Genomic DNA, 23012 nt, shown 5'->3' on the forward strand with positions numbered 1-23012 from the left:
GTCATGCAGCAGCTGATTGGGATGGGCGGGGCCTATTTTTATCCAGGCGATAGAGAGAGCCCAGTGTGTGCGTAGCGCATCAAAGATGGGGTGATTTCTTTATTATATTTCGGTAAGTAGTGCGAAGTTAAGTGTTTTGAAACTGTTTTTGATGTAATTGGCCATCGAGAAGGAGAAATGATCATCAAAATTGTGTTTCTTTAATGTAAAAAACTGAAGTTTTACCTTCTCACCAGTTTTAGGCCACTTATTTTTCACCCCTCGGCTTTTTCAACAAAAAAAGAAAACATTTGCAAAAAAGTGTGGTATTCCGCCTCAAAGCTGTGGGGGCCCGCCCCCACGGCCCCAGAGTTGGGGGGCAAGCTGCCCCCACTGCCCCCGGCTCCCGCGCCTATGTGAAATGCTCCGCCTTGAAAAAAGATGTTCACGATTGAGTGTTCGCAAGATCATAGGTTGCGGAACGGGGGGGGGCTCTGGAGCACCATGCCCCCTTGATTTGGGCATTTTAACAGTAGCCCTATGAGGCGACCAACCTGAGTGTTTGCAAGATCATAGGCTGCGGAACGGGGGGGGGGCTCCAGAGCACCATGCCCCCTTGATTTTGGCATTTTAACAGTAGCCCTATGAGGCGACCAACCAGGAATTCCTCAATCCAGCGGATGAGTGGGGTGTTGAATGTTGATCACTTGCAATTGTAACTTGGCTAGCAGAATAGGGTGGGATACTACGTCAAAGGCCTTGGGGAAGTTAAACGTGATGACGTCAACAGCTTCATCCCCGTCTTAGTGACTAGAGTCGTTTTACACCAAAAGTGGTTGGTCCATGGTGGAGCGACCTGGTGATTTACATCTGGTGAGTTACTTTGTAATCACTGAAGTGCCTTGGCCCTTGCTAGTCACCGAGAAGGGATGGTGGTTAGAAGGTATTGGGGATAGCTGAAGCGTGAATGTTAAAATTCGTTTTACAGGTCACCGCAGCGTTAAGCTCTCGGACACGACCCGGACCAGAAATGCAGCCCGATGGCGCCGGGGAGCAAGACGGCACCTTCACCAGCCCGCCTGGTAGTGGTGAAGCATCGCCCGAGCGGTCGCGGTGAGGACTGTCTCAACTGTCACCTGGGAAGGGATCATGTTAAAGGTTGTTTATGCTTAATTTTTTCATGTCTAATGTTTCGACTAGATTGTAATGTTAGCTTGTTTCTACATGTATGTGCGTTTAATCGTCTAACTCTAGGCTGAGGAAAAAAGACAACGTGCTTTCGAAAGCTACCGTAAGTAAAAAAGAAGTACCTGGTACCTTGAATATTCATCTACGACACTATCAACCTTTCACGAACCACGTTAGGTTAGGTTTGCTGTGTTATGGCGGTGAAATTGTAATCACTGAAGTGCCTTGGCCCTTGCTAGTCACTGAGAAGGGATGGTGGTTAGAAGGTATTGGGGATAGCTGAAGCCTGAATGTTAACCCTCGCATGTGAAGGGGGGGGTCGGATGGACCCCCCCCCATGGTTTTTCGCGAATAACTCGCGTAAAAAGCGGCCGATCGCGACGAAACTTTCAGAACCCTCGCATTGATCGATTTTACACCTACCCTGAAAATTTCATGACCCTGACCAAAATGACCTTTGACCTGTGACCTCTTTTCCGAGACCATGTGGCATGTTTGGCCGGAATCGCGATTTCGCGTATGTCGGCTCGCACTAGCCGCGTGTTTGCAAGCTTTTCGTGGTTTCAAACGTTCAAACATGTGATTTGATGTTACTCCCGTGTGTGTCAAGGTCACCTGAAGGTCAGGTCAGGTCATTGACCTTTGGTGACCTCGGGTGACCTCTGTTCACTTTTTCGAGTTTTACATGTTTCTAGGCTAGTTTTTGGAGCTGAATTCGAATTTAGCAACCATTTGAACATTTACGAAGTAGTTTTGGCGACTTCGTAACATGTTACGAAGCTGTCAGAGGCGGTTGACACGTACTACGAATACCCGTCACGACGCCTACTGGTTGACCTGACCTGACCTGACCCGACCCGGTCTAAATGCTTCAAGACAGCATCTGTGATCAAAACTAACACGATATTCGTGATCAGCACCCCGAAAAACCCCTTAGTAGCCACACTTTACGACTTTCTAACAGGTCCCGATTTTCCCGACTTTGGGTCATTGACCTGACCTGGAAGGTCAACCAATGACCTAGGACCTTAAAATTGGGTGCCATCGGCTTCCTCTCGTCACGGGCAACACGCTCGTTTTTTCCGCGAAGCTCTAGCTCGATCAGGGGCCAAACGGCAAGGGGGGGGTCCAACCGTCCAACCGACCCCCCCCCCCTACACATTAGAAGCTGGCAAACGCCGCACACATGCGAGGGTTAAAATTCGTTTTACAGGTCACCGCAGCGTTAAGCTCTCGGACACGACCCGGACCAGAAATGCAGCCCGATGGCGCCGGGGAGCAAGACGGCACCTCCACCAGCCCGCCTGGTAGTTGTGAAGCATCGCCCGAGCGGTCGCGGTGAGGACTGTCTCAACTGTCACCTGGGAAGGGATCATGTTAAAGGTTGTTTATGCTTAATTTTTTCATGTCTAATGTTTCGACTAGATTGTAATGTTAGCTTGTTTCTATGTGCGTTTAATCGTCTAACTCTAGGCTGAGGAAAAAAGACTACGTGCTTTCGAAAGCTACCGTAAGTAAAAAAGTACCTGGTAACTCGAATATTCGTCTAAGACACTATCTACCCTTCACAAACCACGTTAGGTTAGGTTTGCTGTGTTATGGCGGTGAAAGTAGGCTCTAGGCATAGCCATAGGTGTAGGAACAGGGGGGACGGGAAGGCCGGTGGCCCCCCCACTTTTCATAGTGGGGGGGCCAGTAATGTTAACTGCCCCCCCCCCCCACCAGTTTTTGCCAAACATTAATGTATTTGTAGGTACCACCCCGAAGAACAAACTTGACGGTTCTCCGGCCTGCCCTTCCATGACGATTTCCATCTGTGCTTTATCGTTATTGAGTGCAATTTTCCTCCACCCAATGAAAGGAAATTTTGTCAGAAGCAATAAGTGGCAGCTTAGAGGGCAGCGCGTGCTGCAAAGAGAGACAATACTGGCGCAGCAGAATGCGTAAACGGCGTAAACTAACAATTTATGTTAGGCAGCCTTCCATTGGTTGATCGGTTACTGGCATAGGCGTAGGAACAGGGGGCAGGGGGCCATGGTCCCCCACTTTCGAATGGGGGGCCAGCAATGTTAACTGCCCCCCCCCCCCCCACACACACACACCTTTTGCTGACTTTTCACTTCTCACGTTTCACGCTCGCTCGTAATAAGAATGTTTTTGGATGCTTCTGGAATTCGCATGTGTGCCAACCAGTGGCGGATCCAAGGTGGGGTCACATGGGCCATGCCCCCTTGGGGTCCGGGGGCACTACAGGCCTACCAGGGGCACCACCGACCTATCAGGGGCACCACAGACCTGACAGGGGCACCACAGACCTGACAGGGGCACCACCGGCCTGTCAGGAGCACCACCGGCCTAGCAAGAGCACCACAGGTCTGCCAGGGGCACCACAGACCTGACAGGGGCACCACAGGTCTTCCAGGGGCACCAAAGGCCTTCCAGGGGCACCACCGGCCTCGCATGGGCACCTTGGGCCTGTCAAGGGCACCACGGACCTGTCAGGAGCACCTCAGGCTTGTCAGGGCCCAGGGGCACCATAGTCCTTTCAGGAGCACCACAGGCCTGTCAGGGGCACCACAGGCTTGCCAGGGGCACCCACTGGCCTCGCAGGGGCACCCTGGGACTGTCAGGGGCATCACGTGCCTGTCGGGGACACTTCAGGCTTGTCAGCAGCACCACAGTCCTGTCAGGGCCCAGGGGCACCAGCGGCCTAGCAGGGGCACCACGGCCTTGCAGGGGCACCACCGGCCTCGCAGAGGCACCATGGGCCTGTCGCTGGCACTTTTGGCTCGTAAGAAGCACCACAGTCCTTCCAGGGGCACCACAAACCTGCCAGGGGCACCTGCGGCCTAGCAGGGGCACCACAGGCCCGCAAGGGACACCACAGGCCTGTCAGGGAAAAAAATGAAAATAGGGCACCACCAAAATTAAGTGGCCGAAATCCGTTCAGGTTTTACTTTTGGGTATAGGTAGGGGCACTACTTCGATTCATGACCCTCCCCTTGGAGTTTTCCTGGACCCGCTCCTGGTGCCAACGCGGCTGCGGAGGCCAGGGGGACGCGTCCATGAGATTTAATATCTGGACGGGAGTCTCCCTGAGATTTTGGTCGATTTTTTTCTTGTCACTTTTTTACCGATTAATGAGCATGCTTGCGAAAATAAAGTGGCCGAAATCCGAGGAGAAAATGGATTTTGGGGGTAGGTGAGGTTTTGTGCCTCTGGGAGCCTGCCCCCCGCCCCACACTTTCGAAAACGTTCCTGCACCTATGGCTATAGGTTATAAGTAAGGTTGTGTTAGGCTAGGTTACGCTAGGCTAGGATAGGCCCGACGGGATTTGCACCAGCCATCTCGCCATGGACTATGGAGTTCAATGTTTGGTATCATACACCATCATCCTATTCCATCGGTGATATTTTCCATCGGCGGTAATCGTTACAGAAAGTGTCGAACGTCACTTAGGCATTTCATGTAATGCCTAGGTAATGAGTGTACTCAGTCAATTTCGACCATATTTCAGCGACTGCCTGGTCTCCACCTGGCATTTGCCTAGACATTTCGTTAAATGCCGGATTTCAGCCAATGCTTACGACCAGGGATGCGGAGCCGGAGCCGGAGTCGGAGCCGGAGCCGGAGCCGCCGGAGCCGGCATATTTTGCCCGGAGCCGGAGCCGGAGCCGTGAAACAATATAGCCCGGAGCCGGAGCCGGAGCCGCCAAAAAAGGGTGCGACTCCGGCTCCTTTTTATTTTTTGAAGAGGAAAAAAAATAATTGACCTAGTTCGGTTTGACAGTACAAGGCAGTAAAACATATGGTACTTACGTCATGGGCCATCAAGTGAATGAAAAAATCCGAATATCCCCAGTATTCCACAGTACGCAAACAACTTCCTGTGTGCTCTCCCCCCCCCCACGTCTACTGCATCCCCAGAACATGAGGACCAGTCATCAGGTGACGGCCATTGTTTTCAAACCAGTGCAGTGGACTGAGACTCCCAGCACCGTCTCATCCCACACACCCCCCCCACCCCTCACCCCCCAATGCAGCCGAGACGGGTGTCAGCTTACGATGGTTCACTGAACTCCGATTCGCGGCGACTGCGTTTCCAATGCCATCGCTTCCTAGCCCTTTGTTCTGCCAGTTCTCTCCGAGGTGCGTTTGTGCGGGGACACGGTGAGCCGGTCATGGCAAAGAGTAACGCGTATAACCAATCCAATTTTTCTTCCACCCGTATTTAATTGATTGCGTAGGGGATGTACTGAGTCGGAGCTTGAGCCGCCGGAGCCGGACCATTTTACTCGGAGCCGGAGCCGGAGCCGCCATAACATTTCACCTGGAGCCGGAGCCGGAGCCGGAGCCGATTTTTTTCTCCGGAGCCGGAGCCGGAGCCGGAGCCGTCTGAAATTTCCACGGCTCCGCATCCCTGCTTACGACATATGCATTGCATGTACAACATACGTATGTCAAATATGAATCAGTCATGTATTAGTGTCATCTGGTGATTTACTATATCATCACTAAAGTTCCTTCCTAGGTACTTAAGAGATCAGGCTCCGTACTTCGGTATTGTGAGCGTAGTCCCATGACTACCAGACAGTAGGGGATGAGACTCCTACTTCGGTATTGTGAGCGTAGTCCCATGCCTGACAGACAGTAGGGATAGTGCCATGACTGACAGACAGTAGGCGATGAGGCTCCTACTTCGGTATTGTGAGCGTAGTCCCATGACTGAGAGACCGTAGGGGACAGTCCCATGACTGACAGACGGTAGGGGATGAGGCTCCTACTTCGGTATTGTGAGCGTAGTCCCATGACTGACAGACAATAGGGATGGTGCCATGACTGACAGACAGTAGGGGATGAGGCTTCTACTTCGGTATTGCGAGCGTAGTCTCATGACTGAGAGACCGTAGGGGACAGTCATATGACTGACAGACGGTAGGGGATGAGGCTCCTACTTCGGTATTGTGAGCGTAGTCCCATGACTGAGACACCGTAGAGGAAAGTCCCATGACTGACAGTAGGGGATGAGGCTCCTACTTCGGTATTGTGAGCGTAGTCCCATGACTGACAGACCGTTAAGGACAGTCCCATGACTGACAGTAGGGGATGAGGCTCCTACCTCGGTATTGTGAGCGTAGTCCCATGACTGACAGATGGTAGAGACAGTGCCATGACTGACAGACAGTAGGGGATGAGGCTCCTACTTCGGTATTGCGAGCGTAGTCCCATGACTGAGACACCGTAGAGGACAGTCCCATGACTGACAGACGTTAGGGGATGAGGCTCCTACTTCGGTATTGTGAGCGTAGTCCCATGACTGACAGACCGTTAAGGACAGTCCCATGACTGACAGTAGGGGATGAGGCTCCTACTTCGGTATTGTGAGCGTAGTCCCAAGACTGACAGACAGTAGGGACAGTGCCATGACCGACAGACAGTAGGGGATGAGGCTCCTACTTCGGTATTGTGAGCGTAGTCCCATGACTGAGTCACCGTAGAGGACAGTCCCATGACTGACAGTAGGGGATGAGGCTCCTACTTCGGTATTGTGAGCGTAGTCCCATGACTGAGACACCGTAGAGGACAGTCCCATGACTGACAGATGTTAGGGGATGAGGCTCCTACTTCGGTATTGTGAGCGTAGTCCCATGACTGAGACACCGTAGAGGACAGTCCCATGACTGACAGACGTTAGGGGATGAGGCTCCTACTTCGGTATTGTGAGCGTAGTCCCATGACTGACACACCGTAGAGGACAGTCCCATGACTGACAGTAGGGGATGAGGCTCCTACTTCGGTATTGTGAGCGTAGTCCCATGACTGAGACACCGTAGAGGACAGTCCCATGACTGACAGACGTTAGGGGATGAGGCTCCTACTTCGGTATTGTGAGCGTAGTCCCATGACTGACAGACCGTTAAGGACAGTCCCATGACTGACAGTAGGGGATGAGGCTCCTACTTCGGTATTATGAGCGTAGTCCCAAGACTGACAGACAGTAGGGACAGTGCCATGACCGACAGACAGTAGGGGATGAGGCTCCTACTTCGGTATTGTGAGCGTAGTCCCATGACTGAGACACCGTAGAGGACAGTCCCATGACTGACAGTAGGGGATGAGGCTCCTACTTCGGTATTGTGAGCGTAGTCCCATGACTGACACACCGTAGAGGACAGTCCCATGACTGACAGTAGGGGATGAGGCTCCTACTTCGGTATTGTGAGCGTAGTCCCATGACTGAGACACCGTAGAGGACAGTCCCATGACTGACAGACGTTAGGGGATGAGGCTCCTACTTCGGTATTGTGAGCGTAGTCCCATGACTGACAGACCGTTAAGGACAGTCCCATGACTGACAGTAGGGGATGAGGCTCCTACTTCGGTATTGTGAGCGTAGTCCCATGACTGACAGACAGTAGGAATAGTGCTATGACTGACAGACAGTAGGGGATGAGGCTCCTACTTCGGTATTGTGAGCGTAGTCCCAAGACTGACAGACAGTAGGGACAGTGCCATGACTGACAGACAGTAGGGGATGAGGCTCCTACTTCGGTATTGTGAGCGTAGTCCCATGACTGACAGACGGTAGAGACAGTGCCATGACTGACAGACAGTAGGGGATGAGGCTCCTACTTCGGTATTGTCAGCGTAGTCCCATGACTGAGACACCGTAGAGGACAGTTCCATGACTGACAGTAGGGGATGAGGCTCCTACTTCGGTATTGTGAGCGTAGTCCCATGACTGACAGACGGTAGGTATAGTGCCATGACTGACAGACAGTAGGGGATGAGGCTCCTACTTCGGTATTGTGAGCGTAGTCCCATGACTGAGACACTGTAGAGGACAGTCCCATGACTGACAGTAGGGGATGAGGCTCCTACTTCGGTATTGTGAGCGTAGTCCCATGACTGAGACACCGTAGAGGACAGTCCCATGACTGACAGTAGGGGATGAGGCTCCTACTTCGGTATTGTGAGCGTAGTCCCATGACTGACAGACGGTAGGGATAGTGCCATGACTGACAGACAGTAGGGGATGAGGCTCCTACTTCGGTATTGTGAGCGTAGTCCCAAGACTGACAGACAGTAGGGACAGTGCCATGACTGACAGACAGTAGGGGATGAGGCTCCTACTTCGGTATTGTGAGCGTAGTCCCATGACTGACAGACGGTAGAGACAGTGCCATGACTGACAGACAGTAGGGGATGAGGCTCCTACTTCGGTATTGTGAGCGTAGTCCCATGACTGAGACACCGTAGAGGACAGTTCCATGACTGACAGTAGGGGATGAGGCTCCTACTTCGGTATTGCGAGCGTAGTCCCATGACTGACAGACGGTAGGTATAGTGCCATGACTGACAGACAGTAGGGGATGAGGCTCCTACTTCGGTATTGTGAGCGTAGTCCCATGACTGAGACACCGTAGAGGACAGTCCCATGACTGACAGACGTTAGGGGATGAGGCTCCTACTTCGGTATTGTGAGCGTAGTCCCATGACTGACAGACCGTTAAGGACAGTCCCATGACTGACAGTAGGGGATGAGGCTCCTACTTCGGTATTGTGAGCGTAGTCCCAAGACTGACAGACAGTAGGGACAGTGCCATGACCGACAGACAGTAGGGGATGAGGCTCCTACTTCGGTATTGTGAGCGTAGTCCCATGACTGAGACACCGTAGAGGACAGTCCCATGACTGACAGTAGGGGATGAGGCTCCTACTTCGGTATTGTGACCGTAGTCCCATGACTGACAGACAGTAGGGATAGTGCTATGACTGACAGACAGTAGGGGATGAGGCTCCTACTTCGGTATTGTGAGCGTAGTCCCAAGACTGACAGACAGTAGGGACAGTGCCATGACTGACAGACAGTAGGGGATGAGGCTCCTACTTCGGTATTGTGAGCGTAGTCCCATGACTGACAGACCGTTAAGGACAGTCCCATGACTGACAGTAGGGGATGAGGCTCCTACCTCGGTATTGTGAGCGTAGTCTCAAGACTGACAGACAGTAGGGACAGTGCCATGACTGACAGACAGTAGGGGATGAGGCTCCTACTTCGGTATTGTGAGCGTAGTCCCATGACTGACAGACAGTAGTTATTGTGCCATGACTGACTGACAGTAGGGGATGAGGCTCCTACTTCGGTATTGTGAGCGTAGTCCCATGACTGACAGACGGTAGGTATAGTGCCATGACTGACAGACAGTAGGGGATGAGGCTCCTACTTCGGTATTGTGAGCGTAGTCCCATGACTGACAGACGGTAGGTATAGTGCCATGACTGACAGACAGTAGGGGGTATTGTGAGCGTAGTCCCATGACTGAGACACCGTAGAGGATAGTCCCATGACTGACACTAGGGAATGAGGCTCCTACTTCGGTATTGTGAGCGTAGTCCCATGACTGACAGACAATAGGGATAGTGTCATGACTGACAGACAGTTGGGGATGAGGCTCCCACTTCGGTGTTGCGAGCGTAGTCCCATAACTGACAGACAATAGGGGATGAGGCTCCTAGTTCAGTATTATTTTGGCTTCGTGGATGATCTAAAACTATCTTAAATCGTGAGTGTATGCACTCCTTGCAAGGCCCAATGCTTCACTTTGCATTGTGCCGTTGTTCGTCAAACGCTTATGGTACTAGAAGTCCAGGAAATTGTACGCACTCTCCCCTAACCTGCTGGAGTGTCACGTTCTGCAGATAAGTACAAGCTTCTTACAGAAAAGGTGAAAGCCTTTTTTCAACCACAAGTGAATGTCACATACGAAATGTCTATATTACATGATTTGTACAATGTACAGGAAGGAGGGGGAGCGGTTTGACGCATTCATATCTCGCGGCCTTACTTGAGACTGCAGGCGGATCGCTGTGGCTATATTGTAGCCAGAGAAACTGTTGTGCTGGAATGTGCTGTTGCCAGGTGTAAGGACCCGGAGTTGCAGAAGTTTTTTTGCAGATCCACACCTGACGCTTCAAAAGGCTGTGGAAATGGCCCAACGCCTGGAGGTGACCAGAACCCAGCTGGGTGACCTCAACAGGCCAGGACTTCTTTTCAGCCAGGTGGCACCACAACAACTGCATCTCGCCCGGTCGGCAGCCACGGTGAGGTGTGTCGGCCGGTGGAATCGCCGACTTACTGGAGGTTCGGTGTGCCGATGCGTCCCCAAAGCCTGTCTCGAGCACTCTCTGTATTTGATAATTCACGCACGCTTTTATACAGGATCTTGCACGCACAGCGCGATCATATAAGGAGCGTCATGCGGCAAGCGCATAAGCTTATTCGAGGAACGACGCGGAAACCTCTGCAGAACCGGTCAGTCGTTGAATTAATAACCCGGATCTGCAGCGGGCCGCACGCACCTGAACAAGGCCATACGCGCTTGTAGCAATAGTCCTTTGAACAAAGCCTTGCGACATTACCTCCCCTCCCCCATGAGCCGACAATAGGAGGCGTCAGAACAACACACGACCGAGTGAAGAAGTAGACGTCCCGAGCTGGTGGGTGACTTGCTCGCAGCGCGGAGATGTGTAGGTCCTCCGGATCTTGATGTCCGAGGTCCCGGCCCATGACAGGGCCGCGCCGATGAGGTCACCGTCAGTGGACAGTGACAGAAGGCGCGGCCGGCTGGAGCGGGCGGTACTGTCGACTGCTGGCGGCCAGTGATTGTGGTGGCAACTGGCTGGAGTCGACAGCGACGGCCGTTGGTGGAGGGGACCTCTGGATGGTGCGCGAGCAGAAGTCGACGGGGACGTCTCGAGTCGATGCACTGGTACCGGACCATGGTTGTGTGGCGATTGTACTTGTAGGGCGATTTTGACCGCACTCGGGTAATGTGGTCCCGTGAATGCGACGCCGGATAATCGCCATGGAGTCAGGTACCAGTGGCGGTGTGGTTGACTCGGCGGGTACTCGACGTCCCGGCTGCCGGCCGGGCCCTTGGCCAGGCAGCGGAGACGTGAAGATCGGTCAGCCGTGTGTATTTGACAGTCCATTGTGGCCCATGAGGAGTGAGTCGGCATGCAGCAACAGGCGATGCGAGTATGATCGGCTGTCTGCAACATACAAAATCTTTCGTCAATGGCACATACGTACACGAGACAAACGAACAGACATATACAATTCTTAAAAACTATACATGATTTTTTTTATGGCGATCTGGTTGAAGTGGATGCAAGTAGGTATGCATATGAAACATGTGGGGCAACACATCAAGATAGTTGCCGCCAGACCGCCATGACATTAGCCGTAAGTACATGGTGATACAACCGAAAATGAAGGTCTTGACGAGCAGCCGGAGAAATGATATAGCCAAGATGTATGTATAGGGGCTATCGACGGCATAGATTGATTACCATCGAAAAGATGAAGATAGCGGCGATAATAGCGAAGAACCAGTAGAGCCCCTGCTGTAGTGTAGTTCCCAATGAAGAAGTGGTCGAAAGAAAAGAATCAAAGAGACCACTAGAGTGAATGACGGCTGTGGACTGGGCGACCGTCTCATTGCGCTGGGTAAGGGAAATAGTCGGGGTATCTAAACAGAAAGAGACGGGTTCACAGCTTTTAATTTCGTTATAGTAAAGACACAGTCTTTCCTCGTGACAGGGGACCGACGTAACGAACTGAATTGTCACGAGGGAGCTGTCAGTGGATAAGGCCACTGCACGGGATGAAAGTGGGATATTATTGAAGGATACGGATACCGTACCTGGAGAGCAGATGGATTTGGCTCGTATGATAATTTTGGCAGCCACTGGACATGAATGACACCCAGTGACTGAATCAATCGATTCAATACGAGGACAAATTTTGTAATGGGATATGGCAAGGGACATGTCATTGAAGCGTATGTGAATATTTACTGGGGCACTCCGAAGTAGTTTAGATTGCAAAACACCGTCCGAATTAATGTAAAGGTGGTGGTTATGAACGGCGCGAGGAAGGATATTAGGACGCTGATTCTGGATAACCGAAATGTAACTTTGAGGGATATGGCATCGAAGGGTTGTTTCGTAGTTAGTGCAGTCAACCATGAGGGGGCTAAAAATAAAATCGGTAGACAGCGGTTTGGGGGCCTGAATGTCACCCAATTGACCTGGGGTAGGCTGAGATGGAGAAGAAGCGGATTCCAGATGTGAGTCAGAAAAGTCATGGACGTTTTGGACGAGGTATGGGGATGGCAGGGATAGGGGCTGGTCATAGGTACCTAAGACATTCAGTTCAATGCCAGAATTTGTAATAACTTGATCGGATGTCGTGGTATTGACTAAACGATTGTCGATAGCTTCCGAAATGGTAATGATCGGTTGACAGGTATGCCCTGTAATCTTGTCAACACGATAGGTGGCATTGTACTGTGGGAGTAGGTACCAGCGGAAATGAAGGCAGGGATCATAATGAATGACGCCACAAAATCTAGTTTTTGCCGGAATAGAAATGCATGACGTGATGCCGGGCCATGAAAGTGATTCTTTGGTGATTTCCGGAAAGTATTCTCGCCGAGGAACACATTTGGCTCCCCAGCTGCAATACTCAAAGTTAGGGCATATCAACTTGGAAGAAATTTCAACGGAAACCGGAAAAGTATAATATTGGTGAATTGTGGTCCATTGGCAAAAGACGTCTTCAAATTTAATCCGAATGTAATAAACATTGGCGCCACTGTCGTCCGAAAAGAACATGCAAGTCGTAGAACCTATGTTACTCAGACTAAGCTGTGCCTGTCCTGAGATAACACAGGATTGCTTACCTGTGGGCAGTGTTTGACACTGCGATATACGAGAAGATATTATTTTGAGTTCATTGCAGTCATCGTGAATAGAAGAAGCCAGAATGAGCGGTAAAAAACAAATAAGAATAACCACACTATACTTAAGCTGCATAGATTTAGGAGCGGGTGGTGTCTGTACCTGATTGGGTGAATCGGCAAATTTTGAGATTTTAGAGAAGGCTGTAGAAATCTGGCGGCGGGATGTATGGCCAGCTACAGCGCCCGTTCGTAGAGAAAGGCGGAAGCAAGAACGGACAAGACGGTAAATGCCAAAGATAATGTAGCAAATAGTACGAAGTATACTGAAAATAGCGTTACAGGCAGATCGAACGTAGATAATAACTAGACCAGAAACAACGATGATAAATCCATAAACTAAGTACTGAATGGTGTGGGGTAGGCATGAAAGATTCAACAACATTTCTTTGCAAAAAGTACAGGAGATTCTAGAGCATCGAGTAGAACTGGGGATCAAAACTGAGCCAGACAAAACGTTACCATCGGGAGAAACAAACGTAAACGATAACGTGCCTTCTGTGTAACGTAGTTCAGTTGGAAGAACAAATTGGCGATCGGTATCTGAAACAGTATGGATAATTTCGAGGCCATCTTTCCTGGCGATGAACGTTCCTGAAGTATTGAAAGTAAAAACAGGATCATGAAAAATAATTTCGGCGAAATCGTTTTGAAAGTTAGCAGTGTCTACGCTTAGAAGTTTTCTAGCGGGTGCCAAGTTGATTGGGCTTTGGTAAAAACAAGCTTTGAATGACACTAGAAGAGGGTCTTCGAATCCAAAATCATGGGAAATTTGCAGATAAGAATGGAAACTAGCAAAGCGGGTAACACAAGAGCATGAAGACTGATTATCACAGGGAAGCTTATTACAAAATGCTTCGTCGCCGTGGCAGGGCTGCGTCTCAGGACAATTGCAGACCTCTGCCTGGCGTCGGCGGTCGTCGTCTAACCGTCTGGTACAATCATAGGCAGCATGGGTCCCATTGGTTTCGAAATGCGGTTGAGAGAGAAAATGTGTCGGGGCATACAGCGTGCCTTTATGTTGAGCGAAAGTTACCCAATTAACGACGGGGCAGTCGGAGCACATTAAACAAGTTTGGTGTTCTGGGCATTGTTCCACGGCACAAATGTTGTCGGGCAGTTCCAGCACGGGAGGGTCGAAATCTCCGATTGCGCACCATTCGGTGGTACGATGATAGTAACATATATGGTATAGGCCTAAAGAGAACGAGATATACTGAAGTACAATGAATAATTTTGGAAGTGGGTGCTGCATGATTGTACCACGGTTTTCTCCAAGCACCTGAAAAAGAACGGGTCTTTTAATGTTATCGGTTGAACGTACGGCGTACAAATCATTTCAAAAATTATTCAACAGATATATGATATATCGTGAACATTGGCAATTGTAATCATTGTCGTCAGTGACGAATCATCATCTTATCCTACGGGGATATGTACAAGGGAACGCGTTCCTTAATCTAGCATGCCTTTTCATGTCCGCTCACTGGCGGAATCTATCTGGCGGCCGTATATGATGGCGCGGCCTCAGATTGTAGGCCGGCTCGTCCTGTCGGGGACCTGGGTCTACCGCAGGGGCCGCGGGAACTTGCCATAGTTCCTCTAATAGAGCTAAATTGTATTCAGGCACTTCTGGTGCCGCAAGATCTGCTTCTTCAGCAGAGCGGGGTCCTGCAGAAATCCCTGGCGTGACCGGCAGTGTAATGAGCGGGTGTGCATCAGTATTACTGCGCTGAGTGGCCTGGCCTACGGAATCACCGTCAGGTTCGCAACTGCGAGAAGGATCTTCTGAGGCTTTGAGCTGTGGGTGCTCAGTAAAACGCCTCAGCCGGTCGACGTGGACGAGCTGCACGTCGTCAGGGTTTGAGGTGTGCTGTATACGAGCATTCACGGGGCTCGTCATGTGCAGCACACGGTATGGGCCACGGTTGACTTTTTGGAATTTGCGAGTCAAACCGGGCTTGAACTGAGGATTGTGAAGGAACACAAGGGAGTTGGGAGGAAAGGATGGGGTTTGGTCTTGTGTCGCGTGAGACTGTTCTTGTGCCAAAATAGCGGATTCGTTGTTTGCACGCACGACGGAGTGAAGAGAATCCAAATGTTTGTGAAGGACGTCGCGGTAAGAATCGATGGATGAGAACGGATCGAATGGAACCTGTGCGTCTACATCTAAAGGGAGGATCGGATCTCGGCCTGTGAAGATTTGGGCTGGAGTGTCTCCAGTCGAACGATTTACGGAAGAACGAATCGCAAACAGAGCGAGAGGCAGTACTTCGTCCCAATTTCTTTGCGAAGAATCGACAAACTGGGACAAAATATTGCCAATTGTGGAATGGAGTCTTTCGACACGACCGTTTGCTTGCGGGTGACGTGGAGAGGACAAGATGCGTTTGATGCCTAATAATTTGCAGATAGCTTGCATGAGTTTGGACGTAAAATTTGACCCACGATCACTAAGCAAAATTTTGCTAATGCCATGACGAGAAATGATCTGTTCTACAAATGCTTTGGCTACCGCTTCTGTGGTAGTTTCTGATAAGGGAACAGCTTCGGGATACCGACTAAAATGATCAATCCAACTAAGATAGTGAGTGTTGCCACGATAACTTTCTTTCAGAGGTCCGACGATATCAAAAGATGCGATGTGCATGGGGTATTCTGGAACAAGAGTTCGCTGCAAAGGAGCACGTTTGATGTGTTTGTGGGCGTGTCTTTCCATACAAAGACGGCAGGACTCTACATACTTTTTCACGTCGGTGTACATACCCTTCCAAAAGAATGACAACCGAATCTTTTGTAATGTCTTTTCGAACTTCAAATGACCAGACCAAATCGTGTCATGATATTTTTGAACGATACTTAACTGCATCGGCTTTGGAACAACCATTTGATCGAGAAAGGGACGAGTTTTATTCTTTTGTGGGGAAACATGATATAGCAAACCATCGGAACTGAGGAAGTAAGCAGACAACTCTTCATGTAACTGTAAATCGTTGCGAACGTTTGTTTTTCCTGATAATTGATCTATGATGGGCACAAGAGCTGGATCTTTTCGTTGTTCGGTCTTAATTTTCTCACGGGTCCATCCTTCGTTTTCGAAGGTAGTGCTAGACACATAACCAAGAAAATCTGTTTTAGACTGTGAATCTACTCTGGTACGAGAGAGAACATCGGCTTTCACGTTTTGTCGACCTGGCAAATAATGAATTTCAAAGTCGAAAACACTAAGCTTCTGAGACCATCTAGTCAAACGACCACCTGGATTTGTACCTTTGAATATACCACGCAATGGTAGGTGATCTGTGAAGACATGTGTAAAATGACCAAGGAGATAACAACGCAAGTTCTCAAATGCCCAATAAATAGCGAGACATTCTTTTTCTGTAGTAGAATAATTTCGCTCAGCTTTGTTGAGCTGACGACTGATAAACGCGACGGGGTGAAGATCGTTTCCATGTTTCTGTTCTAAAACAGCGGATATTGCAAAATCACTTGCGTCAGTAGACATATAGAAATCTTTCGTGAAGTCGGGAAATCGCAAAACCGGAAAATGTAGCAGTGCGCGTTTGATAGCTTGAAAATTTTCCTCACACTTCTCGGACCAATCGAATGAAACGTTCTTGCGAGTGAGATTGATCAGAGGAGCAGCTAACTCAGACATATTGGGGATATGTCTCCGATAATAGTTTGTAAACCCTAAGAAAGATCGCACTTCTTTGACTGAGGTCGGGGTAGGGAAGTCCTGAACTGCTTGAATCTTGGAAGGATCAGGTCGAATGCCATGCTCATCAACAATATGACCCAAATACCGAATTTGTCGGTGCATAAAAGAACACTTGGATGGCTTGAGAACGAATTGGGTTTTTTCAAGACGAACAAGAACTCTTTCTAATTTCTCTAAATGTTCCGAATAATCTCTACTAGCGATAAGAATGTCGTCTACGTACAAGAATGCATCAATACCTTGAAGACCTGAAAGAGCTATCTGTAAGGCTCGGTTTAATCCACTGCCAGAGCTTTTGAGACCAAAAGGACAAGCTTTCCATTGAAAATGTTCATTGTTTGCAGTAAATGCGGTATACGGCCTAGAAGAAGGTGCGAGTGGAACTTGGTGAAAGGAACTGAGAAGATCTAATGTCGAAAAAACTGAGCATCCTGACAACTGGTCAATGGCATCGGCAGCGAAAGAAGAGGGATATCTATCATCTTTGATTTTCTGATTGAGGAGACGTAAATCGGAAACTAATCTATATCCACCTGATGACTTTTTCACCAAAATAATCGGGGCGTTGTATGGAGAAACAGCGGGCTCAATTATACCACTTGCAAGCAACTTATCCACTTCTGATTTGACTATGTCACGGTGAGCGAAAGGCAGTCGATAAGGATGTTTAAATGCAGGAGTCGTATCCGAAAGTTCAATGTGATGCTCATATACGTTAGTAAATTTAATATCTTTTAAATCATTGCCGAAAGCAGAGACGTGTTTCACCAGCATATCGCGTAACTGAGATTGATAGGGCTCTGGGATGTGGTCTATCTTGAAGTCTTTTATGGTAACTTGATTTTCAGAGGAAGTCGCTGCAGAGTGTGCGACATGGTCAAGGTCGGGCTGCACGGAGCCGGGCTCATCAGATGGTGCAGCTGCAGCGGGACTGAATTGCGCAAGACGGACGTTTTTGCGGAGCAGAATCGGTGCATCAGTCACATTGGCAACGCGAATAGACACTTGTGGACGATTGACAAATGCAATAGCACGAGCTACCTGGATTCCAGCCAAAGATTGTTCAACATGACCCTGAATGAAATACGGAGTTTCACCTGGGGTGAAGTAGCGAGGGAGCTTCATCCGAACGAACATTTCTGAGAATGCTGGAATTTCAACTGACTGTGACACAAAAAGAGGAAACGTTGTCTCATCATCTATGGTAAATGCATTGCTTTCGTCCGTAGCGAACAAGGGATTGTCCGAATCAATCGGGCTAGGGCTATCGGTTGTGCCTAGCAAGAACTTCACTCGTTTCCTACGTTTTGGACTCAGGCGGTTTGTTGACTTGGACCGGATGGATGACGTTGCACAGGGTTGAAGAAATGTAATTGCCATTGTTGCAGGACTGTACATCAACTGATGCTGAATGATGAAGTCGATACCAAGAATGATGTCACATCCAAATGAAAGAGATTTCTCTGTGACGTAGAATTTATGTTTGATAGTACGGTCAAGAATCTGGATATCTATGTCAATTTCACCAACAATGCGAATCGTAGAACCGGTTACACCGAGAACTGACACAGATGGAGTTTTGAGAGAACCTGTAATATCGCATGATAATAGAAAATCACGAGTGACGAGGCAAACACTGGAACCTGTGTCGTATAAAGCAGTACCCTTTCGCTTAGAGATGGAGACATCCTGAAGAATGGGTGGAGGAGAACGATGTTCAGCACTAGCAGTGTTGGATGCAATGCTCGCAAACGCAGGACCATCGTCTAGCGTTGCGAGCGGTGAGCGTTTGGGGAACGCGAATGGCGGAACCGGTCCGAACGGGACCTGTCAGGTGAGCGCGATGGCGACCTTGAGTACGAACGTCCGCGCCGATCTCGGGAGGACGGACGTGACGAGCTGCGATGGTAGTGGCGGTCACGAGATGAGTCGCGATAGTGGCGGTAGGGCGAGCGTGCACGGTAATCGCAACAGGAATGGCGATACTGATCGGGCGAATATGCACGGCGGGGCTGGGAGGAAGATGACTGGTATCGGCGGTATGATGATTGGTGGTAATTGGTGGTGGGTGGTGTGGAGAAACCACGGCCACGGCCACGCTGTGGATAACCACCTCTGGGTCGGCGTTGTGAAGAGCGACCACGGCCACGGGTGGCCTGCTGACACGTGGCAAGCTCGAGGCTGGCCACACGGCGCTGGAGATCGTCCATTGCGCCACTAGACTGTGCCTGGGTTGAAGATGCGGCGAGGGTGGAAGTAGCATCGGGCAGCAAAGAGCTGTTAAGTTCATGTGTCCGAGCTAGAGTCACCGCGGAATCGAAATCGGCAGGGTTCTGTGGAAGCACGTACTGACGGATGGAAGGCTTTAACCCTTTCACAAAGGTGGCGGCCACGGTACGGTTTTTGAGTTGTTGGGTATCTGGGGTAGCGTCCCACTCTGTCAATGACTTTGCTTTAGTTCTGAGGCGGCAGGCGAATGCGTCTACAGACTCGGAGGGATGTTGTATACACGTCATAAGATCTTGCAGACGGGAGGAGATAGGTCGATCCGTATGAAGAGCGTTCGTTAAAAGAGTTTCAAAGTCATTCAACGTTTCTGCATTGGACAGAGCCACACGAGTGCGGACAATGTCAGCGACATGACCTTGCATTTTAGATTTGGCAACTTTGATAGAGACCACGTCAGGCCAATTTCCTAGGGATGCGGCTTCTCTGACGTCCCGGAAAAAATCTTGAATGGGGAACGAACCGTCGAAGTTGGGGATAAAAGTACCGAATTGATGAATGTTGAGGGTGTTAGGGAGAGGCTGAATATGGTCGTCTGGCATGGTTAGTATCTAAAATGCACCGGGAAAAAAAATTGGGACCAGAAAAATACACCCTATATAATCCTAAACGGGCATGTAAGTCACACATAGGGGACACGCAGGGGGACACACAGTAGGGCACATAATCCTACCGCTGCCACCATTATGTCGGCCGGTGGAATCGCCGACTTACTGGAGGTTCGGTGTGCCGATGCGTCCCCAAAGCCTGTCTCGAGCACTCTCTGTATTTGATAATTCACGCACGCTTTTATACAGGATCTTGCACGCACAGCGCGATCATATAAGGAGCGTCATGCGGCAAGCGCATAAGCTTATTCGAGGAACGACGCGGAAACCTCTGCAGAACCGGTCAGTCGTTGAATTAATAACCCGGATCTGCAGCGGGCCGCACGCACCTGAACAAGGCCATACGCGCTTGTAGCAATAGTCCTTTGAACAAAGCCTTGCGACAGGTGTCCAAGGTGTAACAGTCGGAGGCAACAGGCCAGTCAGTGTCCTTTCAGGACCCAATTTTGCTTCAATTGTTCAAAGGCGAGACACGCTGAGTCTACCTGTCAGTCTAAGCAGTTGCCAAAGAAGTAGGTATGTGGTTCTGTCCGGCCAGTCCACCAAGTGCGATAGATGTCTGGGAACGTCCCACCAGCCGACGCACTATCCTTTCAAGAAGTTGGCTTGCTTTGCGTGTGGAAGGATTAGTCATACTCCAGCTGCGTGTGGGATCACCATCCACAACCCCCCCCCCCCCAGACGTCTGTGTGTTAACGTAGTTTCAATTGGTTGGTCAGTGCAATTCAGTGCAGTGATATTCAGCACACTGAGTGGCAACCAAACTGGTGTTCGATTAACCCGTGATTGAATCGATTGGACCGTATAAAACAAAATTTGTTGAATCAAAAAGGTTGGTTCACCGTCAGGATTTTTCGATTCACAAGTCATGATTGAATCAAACGAATTGGGAATCAGGGTTGATTGAATCAAAGAAGTGTATGCTTCATGAATTTAAGAAAATTTGAACTGTACAGATAGTTCATCATCAACAATACTTCCAGTGTCATGGGATGATAATTGCATAACACTGACGAGAAGAACACAACAGATGCAATAGTATCCCTAAATCAGGGATCTTTTTTAAATTGAATCGGAAAAAGAATCGTTCAATTATTTTTTGGCCCAATCAAAAGTGCATCATTCCTTTTTTAATCTCTGAATCAAAAGGAATCGATTCACCATTTTTTAAGGAATTGAACGGTGATTGAATCTTTGAAAAATAATCAAATGAGTCAATGATTGAATTGATCCAAAAAAGGCGAATCAATAACCAGTCTGGTGGCAACATCGCGTCGGTTGAGGACAACAGTGCCCACAGTGTCGGTTGAGGACGGGAGTTCCCAACTCACGTGCGTGCCCACAAGAGATCCTCATCCGTGTCACAAGCTGCGTTGCACTTCTGGAGCAGCTTTGCTGTCAATGCTCTGCGACCTGATGCGCTGCCTGGCGATTCTGGCCGCGATTCGTCTGCTGGTGGTCGCCAGCTCGCCGATGCCAATGCCGAGGAGAGAGGGATGGAGCAGGGCAGAGGGATGGGGTGGGAGCTTTGAGACGACGTTTCACCGACGGCTGGCACGCGACCATGTTTTGTGAGCGGGACGGTCCCTGAGTCCGTTACGTTTCCTGAGATTGTGTATGGCTTGTAGTTGCCCGGCTGTCGGGTGTTTTGTGCCTCGTCTGAGCACCCTGACACCCTCCGTGTGCGGCGGTGTCCGATGTAGATTCTAGGTCTGCTATCTACCCCCTGCCCTTCCTTTACCGAACTTCTGACTGCCCCCCCCCCCTCTCTCTCTCTCCCTCTGCAGCAAAGTTTTCGTTCTCTGGTCGCCATGGATTTCACCGGCAGCTGCGGCAGCGTGTTTAGCGACCCAGTCGAGGCCAGGGCCATCGAGCTGGCAGAAAGTCACCATCCCAGGAGAACACACCCGCTAAAGAGGCTCTAAGGTATGTGTTTTGACGACGGACGGAGCGGGATGGGCGAATGCCGATGTCGCTTTGCTCTGTGATTTTATGAAATATGGTGACTAATGGTTGCAAACCAAAATGATAATTAAAATCTAAATCTTTTTGTATTTTAGACGTTTCGACAACAAGGTGCCACCATTGGTAATCGATACAAAATCTACCTTAACCCTCGCATGTGTAGGGGCCGGGGGAGGGGTCGGATGGACCCCTCCATGGTTTGTTCCCAAATAACTCGCGCAAACTGCGGCTGATCGCGACAAAACTTTCAGTACCCTCGAGTTGATCAACTTTACAGTTACCCTGAAAATTGCATGACCCTGACCGAAATGACCTTTGACCTGTGACCTGATTCTCGAGACCATGTTCGGCCGGAATCGCGATTTGGCGTATGTCAGCTCACATTATCCGCGCGTTTCCAGTCTTTTTGTGATTATAAACGTCGAAACATGTGAAATGATGTTCGTCCCACGAATTACGGTGGGTGTCAACGTCACCTGAAGGTCAGGTCATTGACCTTAGATGACCTCGGTTCACTTTTTCGTATATTACATGTTTCAAGGGTAGTTTTTCGGGCTGATTTCGAATTTAGCATCCATTTGAACATTTGCGAAGTAGTTTAGTGCCTTCGTAACATGTTACGACGCCGTCAGTGGTAGTTGACACCTACTATGGATAGCCGTCAGGACGCCTACTGGTCGACCTGACCTGACCTGACCCGACCTGGCCTAAATGCATGAAGACATCATCTGTACATCATCTGACAATCTGTAATCAAAAGTAATATGAAATTCGTGATCAGCACACCAAAAAAAGCCACAACAGCTTCACTTTACGAAATTCTAACAGGTCCCGATTTTTTCGACTTTTGGGTCATTGACCTGACCTGGAAGGTCAACCAATTACCTAGGACCTTAAAATTGGGTATCATCGGCTTCCTCTCATCACGGGCAACACGCTCGTTTTTTCCGCGAACCTCTAGCTCGATCAGGGGCCGAACGGCAGGCGGGTTCAACGGACCCCCCCCCCCCCCCGCCGTACACATTACGGTGGCAAACGCCGCACACATGCGGGGGCTAAGTCACAATCCGAAGTAACGGTTTTTGGTCTCCTGTAAATTTTCCAGGTCGTTCAGTTGGTGACGTTGCCTGGAATAGTGCCTTTTTCGCCTAAAAGTTTATCGGTTTTTCGATATGTATAACAACTGTAGTGGGCTCACCTGCAAACAGGCGTCGCCAACAATCGCGAATGCGGCGCACATGTGACAATAAGCAAAGGTCATTATAGTGTTACGACGTACGGAAATGAGTTATCAGCTGTCTAATCGTAGACAACACAATGTCGAGCCTTAAACTGTAAGCCTGTATTGATATTGTTTCTTTTATTTGGCTGTCGAACATTATTTATGGTTTGAAATATGATTTTATGTAAAATAATTGATATGAAAAAGCCGTCTCATAAGTTATGACCCCATT

The 23012-nt window shown here is 49.6% G+C and overlaps 1 protein-coding gene across 1 annotated transcript in view; it reads left to right on the forward strand.

Moving 5' to 3' along the window:
- Positions 1–12279: 12279 nt before the first annotated feature.
- LOC122385151 overlaps positions 12280–23012 on the forward strand; it is a 66617-nt gene continuing 55884 nt past the window's right edge. The window contains exon 1 of the mRNA XM_043373224.1: positions 12280–12303. Coding sequence (XP_043229159.1) covers positions 12280–12303 — 24 coding nt within the window. The remainder of the gene's footprint in view (positions 12304–23012) is intronic.

This window comes from Amphibalanus amphitrite, unplaced genomic scaffold (assembly GCF_019059575.1).
Source record: "Amphibalanus amphitrite isolate SeventyFive unplaced genomic scaffold, NRLGWU_Aamphi_draft 000014F_arrow, whole genome shotgun sequence".
NCBI classification, from domain to species: domain Eukaryota; kingdom Metazoa; phylum Arthropoda; class Thecostraca; order Balanomorpha; family Balanidae; genus Amphibalanus; species Amphibalanus amphitrite.